The sequence below is a fragment of the Meleagris gallopavo genome, chromosome 8 (genome assembly GCF_000146605.3).
Source record: "Meleagris gallopavo isolate NT-WF06-2002-E0010 breed Aviagen turkey brand Nicholas breeding stock chromosome 8, Turkey_5.1, whole genome shotgun sequence".
NCBI lineage: Eukaryota > Metazoa > Chordata > Aves > Galliformes > Phasianidae > Meleagris > Meleagris gallopavo.
This window is the reverse complement of record NC_015018.2, coordinates 17032784-17040256: the sequence shown is the minus strand read 5'-3', so window position 1 is coordinate 17040256 and position 7473 is coordinate 17032784. Positions and strand designations below refer to the sequence as shown.

Sequence of the window (7473 nt, the reverse complement as noted above, 5' to 3'; positions counted from 1 at the left end):
CCCCTAACAAATTAGACAGTAACAGTGGGTATATACTAGTTGGCTGGGGAGCGCTCCTGAAGAGATCGAGCAGGGCATGGTGTCTGGGCGAGGAGCCAAATGACAGGACTCATCCGGGCAGGAGGGTCTCGCAGACACTGTAGCATATAGTGGAAGTGAATCTCACCCTTCGGGTATCAGCAGCTAGTTAGTGTTTCTAAGGTTGTTGTCTGTGCTGAGGAAAACCACAAGAGAACACAGTCTCTTCTTGTAACCACCTTACGCTTAGCAGGATCATCTGAGCAGGCAGGCTGTGGCTGCTGCTCTCAGGATTTCTGTGGCAGTTCAGCTTTTACAGTGAGTGCTTGACTGCTCTCCTTTGCCCTGAACTGTTTACATTGTTGGAAATTGAGAGTTGCTTAGCACTGCTCTGTGCCTTACTGGCCATGTGCAAAATGATTATTCATTTCTTTCTGTTCTGATATTACCTGGTAGTGCAATTACCACGAGAACTGCAGTTTGCTCACTGCTGTTCCTGCATGCAGCAGGAGATCACACAGGTCACAGAAAGGTTAGCCCCAGCCTTGTGAGGGGACTGAAGTATCCGTCATTGAGTCAAGAGTTCACCATCCCGTGTGTTAACCTATGATTATCCTTCCGGAGCAGCAGTGTGAATAGGTTTGCTGAATCAATACCTCTTTATGGGCTATTGCAGTAGCAAAAGCTATCATGGACTGCAGATTTTTCTCAGACTTGCAAACATTTCAAGGAGTGGTACTATCTTTGGATTAGATGCAAAATGTTTCCCCATTTTTGGAGTGCTTTACATGGTCTTATTTATTTTATTCACCTTTCACTTGTACTGCAATCATATAATCCACTTCTGACCTTGTCTTTCCCTTTGTCCTTCTCCTCCCTCACTGGAAGCAGGAAAGTACTGTTGCACCCATGCCATACTGGCCACAAGGAAGGCCAGGTGTGCTTGTACAGTGCTGGCTTTGCTTTCCATGCATGCATCGTATCACAGACTATTTCTGCTCTGTAGGTTGACTCCTATGATGTGACAGTGGAAGAAGACCTTGGAGAAATTCAGCTAATTAAAATTGAGAAACGAAAATATTGGTACCAAGATGACTGGTACCTTAAGCACGTCACTGTCAAAACACCACTGGGTGATTATCTGGAATTCCCATGTTACCGTTGGATTACAGATGAAAAAGAAGTTGTTCTTCGAGATGGAAGAGGTGAGCACCATAAGGAATATCCTGTGCAGCAGCCAGAATTCTCCCACCTTTCCTTCCTCTTTCCCTGCGGACATCCCAGTCTTCCATGACCTTTGCATAGCATTCAGAATATGGTCAGATAAAGGACTAAAGCAAGTGAAACCCCATTGGTACCGTAAACACAGCCAGCTGGAAACTGTTAGCTGTGCATATAGATATATTTATAATCGGTTGTATTACTTCCAGTATTTCCAACCCAAAATAGCTATTCCCATAAAACTCCTGGCTTTATCTGCCTTTCCATTTGCCTATGTAAAGCAAGTCACGTACCTTGTGCTTTCTCTTCATCACTAAGGAAGTCTCTGTTATTTAGCAGTATGGTGTGTATGTGGTCAGAAGAGCAAGTTGTCTGGAATTGAAATCTCACTGGGTTCTCTTTCTGTTCTCATGGCAGGAAAATGTGCTTATAACCTCAGACTGGCAGGGGAGAGTACAGCTCAAGGAGAGAGGATGGGAGAAATTTCCTAGTGTTGTAGTTTAACTAACAATGTTGTCCAAGGCAATGTTATTATTTCTTTGATTGATGAAAATTGTTCTAGATGCTGAAATATAAAATTAAGTCCCATGACCCTATTGAGGCCAGCTAACACTGAGTCTACCTTAGGAACTCAGGCTTTCTATAGAGATGAGATAGTTGCTCTTAGCTTGACCAATTTGCTCCTTTAGGCACCACATTAGGAGCTTAAGGTACTAAACTGGATTGTGTGAGCTTTTCCCACAGAAATTTTGTAAAGGTTTAGGACAGAAGTTGGAAGGCTTTGAAACACCGGTTTCCTTCTCAAGACCCAGGTGACGATAGGAACGAAAGGAACCTCATAACCCTGTTTCTTTCTCCCATAAATAGCCAAGCTCCCCCGGGATGACAAGACCCAGATACTCAAGCAGCACAGACGCAAAGAGCTTGAGGATCGTCAAAAAATGTACCGGTGAGTCCCTCACAGCTCCCCAAAAGTCCAGGGCCTGTTGTCCTCGGGCCAGGGGTTGGCAGAACATGTTCAGATAATCATATTGCTCTAAATACTGAACTGCTGGTAAAACAAAACTGAAAGTTTGCAAGTTGGCTATATGTGCTTTTTTACTTAGATGGGGTTCATTGTAAATGATGGTCGTCCTGCTGCACGTGGCTGCATTGCAAGATACTTGAATCCCAGATAAGTCTATCTAGAAGATGTAAGGTGAAATTCAGTGGTACAGTCTCTAAATGAGCCCTCTGGCCTACAGCTGTGCTTTCAAGAAAAGATAAAAACAGATTTTGTTTGTCTTTTACAAGCAGGACTCCAGTTTTGGAGTGTGATATCAACACATCATCTTATTTTGGAGCTTTGTGGCTGCTGTAGTGAGTTTTAGTCACTTCTTGAACCAGGGTGCGGTAGAAGATCTGACCTTGATGAGCATATTGGAATGTACCATCAAAACACAGTGGTGTTATTCATCTCTATAGAGTTATAAGCTTTTTCCTGAGTAAGAGAAGGTCACAACAGGAAAATCTTTTATCAGTAGGTAATTCTGGAAGACGTCATACATTTCCTGTTTATAGGACCATACTTTCTGTTAAAAGAAGGAAAGTTTCTCTTGCTTCCCTTTTCTTATCAGGAAAAAGAGGATGATAACAGAGGTTTCATTCAGAACTGACAGATTGAGGTTTGGCATATGTGTTGTTGATATAATTTGACTAAGAAAGGATCTTGATCGCAAATAATGGGAAACACCAGAGGAAAATCTAGATAAAAAAGATAGGTGGTACAAAATCTTGTTTACACATGCAAAAAGGAAGGCAAAACCACTGGTAATTCCAGGAAAATAGCAATTTGCAATTCAGATGTTTAACTGATAGTGCACAATACAGTCTGTTTGTGGCAGGCAATTTGGAAACACTGCTGAAATACTCCCCATTACAAATTGTCTTCTTCTCTTTTGAGGTAAAAACAGGGTACGGTAGGAGATCATACACAACATGATTGAGTACCATGGCCATCAGGAGGCGGACTCAGGAGCTGAGCCCAGACTGCATGCACCTCTGGTAGCATTGCCTTTTGAAGGAAATGAGACACATGCCTGACACTTTGAGCTGCTAGTAATTTCACAGTATTTTTTGCAAATGTGAGACAGATGGTTTTCCTGCCCAGTGACTTCTGCAGTGCCAATTGGGTAGAGCATTCTTACCTTAGGGAGGTAGCTGTCTGAGCATGCCTTTTTACACCAGAGACTTGTGAGAGGGTGCAAGTCACTTACAAAACCTGTGTTTCTCTCTCTGTCCATTGCACAAATATGATGAACAAAATGATATCACGTTGCTGCTTACTCCAAATCTCAGGCTGTTTGTTTCACCCAGTTTGTATTTTAGTTCTGCAAAACTGTAGCCTCAAGAATGAGGCTGATGTGACCAAACAGCATGCTTGGTACATTCTTTCTGCCCATTTCAATTCCCAGTAAACTTGTAGTTACTGCCAATTCCAACCAATTGTGACAGGCATTTGGAAATATCACAGGTATTAAGATACTTCAAGTTTTGTGATGGTAGTTGGCCAAGTAGATGCCTTCTGTTCTACTTCATGTTTCTATAGGTCACTTGTAGGTATTATTGTAGTATAAGTCAGTATTTTTGTCCCAAGTGAGTCTGATGCAAGTTTTCTTTATGGCTGAGTCACAGCAGCAGCATAGGTAAAAGAATGATGGAGCTCTTGTGCTGGTGAAGTTATACAGTTAATCCAACTTCTCTTTTCTCAGCTGGAAGGAGTGGCATCCTGGCTTCCCATTGAGCATTGATGCCCATTGTCACAGTGAGCTGCCCCGTGACATCCAGTTTGACAACGAGAAAGGAATCGACTTCATTCTGAACTACTCCAAAGCGTGAGTGTTTGTGGTGCTTCAGGCATTTTGCAAAAACTTTTTTTGTGCAGAGTAACGATGTGACCACATTATAGGTTTCACTGAATCTCAGAATTGGATTCTTTTCTCCCATCTGCACCTGTGGTTAAACAAAGCAGGAGGAAAAAAAAAAAAAAAAAGGAAAAAAATATCTTTTTTTGTTTTGTTTTAATTGATGTTTTGAGCTTTTCACTCTTGGAACTTGCTGATCCTCTGCATTCTCATTAGACGCTGTTTGGCTGTAGGCAGAATGAGGAAAGACTTCTGAAAAGCATGGGAAGGAGAGTTATTGACAACTACTGCCTTAGGCATCTGGCTGTGCTCAGTGATGACCCCTAAAGATGCTTCTCTCCTCTGGCTATTTGGGAAAATTAGGCCTTTCAATCAGGTACCAAAAGGTGGTGTCAATGCACTTTTGAGACTCTGCTGAAGAAAAGCTATTCCCATGAGATGTAGGTTAAGTTCATCACTTAACCACATGTGAGAGTAACCTGCTCCAGGCATCAAAGTCACTATCACACCTGAACTTGTCATGTCACTGAAAAAACAGTCCTGGCCACTGGGTGAGCCTGAAAAATCCTGCCCAGCAAGATAGTACAAAGTTAATGGGAGAATAGGAAACCTCTGAACTGTGAGTCTGCTTCTGAGCTGTCTCACAAGCTTGAGCCATGTCATACTTTATCAAATGGTGGGGAAAAAAGGAGATGAGGCAAGGCTGCTTTGAGATCATCCACAATTCCTACATCTGTTACTCTGATAACATGCCGGTCCCTCTGTATTTTGGAAAGATATGCCTCTCAGTGTTTTAGTGATCAGATGGGGATTATATCAGCAAGCATAGGTTGATAAGAGAACTAGCAGTTTTTACAGCCATTCTAAGAAAGCTGCAGCTCCTAATAACAGTGAATACTTTCTTATCTGAGTCCATTTAGTGTCCTGACATGACTGAAACCTTACATGGTCGTGCTTCCTTTAGAAGTTCATCTGATATTTAGATACTTACTGTCTGTCCAGGAAGTCCTGCCCAATACTCCTTCCATCTCCTGATACTCAGGAAAGGCCATTCTGAGCTCCTTGTACAATTCTTCTGTGCTCCTGTCAGGGCTGATGAGATCTCCAAAGAGGTTGTTTCCAGGCTCAGGCTAGATAATTGCACAAGATGCTTCCTAATGTGCCTCCAGGCACCTCTTCTTATCTTGACTGCTATCTGTAGCAGCAGAAGCAGCCTTTCTACATGTCCCTTGTCTGATTTTCTGATTATGCTGATGGGAATCCTCTTTCAGAGTGCCACTTGCTGTCTTTGCGGGCTTCTTGTCCTCTTTGACCACTTCTAATCCAGTTCATTTTAAGGTTTCTCAGTCTTAGTTTATAATTTACAACCGCAGTCTTCTGGAATTCCTCGTCTCCCCCCTAAAATTCTGTTTGGGAGGATTTGCTGTGACACTGTGGCCCTTCTTTGCTCTGTTAACTGTTCTCCCCACCTTCTTGCTGTGTATGTCTTTTTCTTTGCACATTTGAAGATGCTACTGGAAAGAAGACCTGATTCTAAGTCCACTGACATGTAATCAAAATAAATGTTTTCTATTTAATAACAACAAAGCTACCATTTATGTAACAGTATAGGGCTTTGTTTTTAGGATGGAGAATCTCTATATCAACCGTTTTATGCACATGTTCCAGTCTTCCTGGAGTGATTTTGCAGATTTTGAGAAGATCTTTGTGAGAATCAGTAACACAATCTCTGGTGAGTTAGTCAGCATTTTCTCACATTTTCATCATCAAATGACCGATTTTCTGTCTTGAATATATCTGATTAGGAAGGAAGAGGCTGACCTACACTGCTGCTTGAACATCGTTTACCATAAACAGGCAGTAATCTTAGACTGCTGATCATACAACAACCCACAAGACCGCGAAGCAAAGTTATGATAGAAACATAGAATGGCTTGGGTTGGAAGGGATGTTAAAGGCCCGCCAGTTCCAACTGCCTGCCCATGGCTTGGATGTTTTTGGTTTCACAAGTTGTTCCAATGAGTCGTTTTGACAAAACTTGCAAGCTGTCAGGCCAGTAAGTCTGGGGGCATGTTGCAAAGGGCTGAGAATGAGCTGGGAGCTGTAACTCCTTCACCTGGTCCTCCTGCAGACAAAATAGTCCATCTGACCAGAACCAGAGGAACTGTAATTCTTGCTGGGAATGAGTGCAAGTTAGTGCTTAAAAGGGCTCACAGCACCTATCCCAAATGTCATCTCTTTCCAAAAACATTTATTTTGGAAATTTATTATTTATTATGGAATTTATTATGCACACTATAGTAAACATGGTGATGTGTTTACCATTTGGTGCTTATATCTTACCAGGAAAAGATATATATCTGTAAGAGTCTGAGTTTCACTTTTTTGCTTTTGACTATTTGGTATCTAGAAAATCCTTTGTACTGATAAAAATTCCACTCAGGTAGTATTAAAAGACAAAGACAGAATTTTTATTTCCTCAATTTTTTTCGTATGAAATCTTAGCAGTTATTTGAAAGCCAGGTAAAAGAATTGCAGATGGGGATGGGGTGATGGAGTCATTTCTGTAAAGTGGGGCTGGGAAGCCTTTGATTTGTGAGCCAGACCTAACCTGCTACTATGGCCTGCAGTTATATTATTTAATATTATTTTACTGTAGTAATGGATATAATACATACACAGATGCTATTATTCAGTTAGCATGTAGCTCCTAAAGTATGTGTAGATTTACTTATTCTGGCTCTGCAAAGGAACATACTGTTCCTTCCTGCTTTGAAGTTTCGCCCCTCTTCAGGCTGACTAAAGGATCAGTTAACAGAAATAGGCGTTTATATGATTTCAAGTATAAAGCAAAGCACATAAGGGGGCTGGAGCTATTAAAAACTAATTACATCAATTTGTTATATTTAATAAGATTTCTTCCTAAAGTACAAGGATTAGATATAATCTACATTTAATTTCATTGATAATATTTCTATACCCACGAGGAAAGCTTCAATTCTCTGAGTTTTAAACTATAAGAGTGGATCTCAGCTGTGAGTACACCTCTCATTCTGATTATTGGCAAGACTTGGAAGAAGTAAGTTCACATTTTTCAGTCATGCAGCTTCCCTGTCGGCATCAGTGGGATTTTGTTTTCCTTTAATCATGTGTTTTCTGACTCTCAACTTGTAGTTTGAAGTGACAATAATGACATTAAGAAGCAGAGAACTGCAGAGTGGAAAGCACACAGTACTACTAAAGATGTAATAAGGAAATGGAGTCCCCAGCACTAGTGTTTTATTCAGAAGAGTTATTAATCTTCTTTGTATTAACAATTGAAAAATAAGCG

General features: G+C 41.1%; 1 protein-coding gene across 1 annotated transcript in view; it reads left to right on the top strand.

Moving 5' to 3' along the window:
* Positions 1-7473, top strand: part of ALOX5 (arachidonate 5-lipoxygenase) — a 23874-nt gene that overhangs the window by 5388 nt on the left and 11013 nt on the right. Inside the window, exons 2-5 of the mRNA XM_003207969.4 lie at positions 1025-1223; positions 2107-2188; positions 3990-4112; positions 5768-5874. Of these exons, the coding sequence (XP_003208017.1) occupies positions 1025-1223; positions 2107-2188; positions 3990-4112; positions 5768-5874 (511 nt within the window). The remainder of the gene's footprint in view (positions 1-1024; positions 1224-2106; positions 2189-3989; positions 4113-5767; positions 5875-7473) is intronic.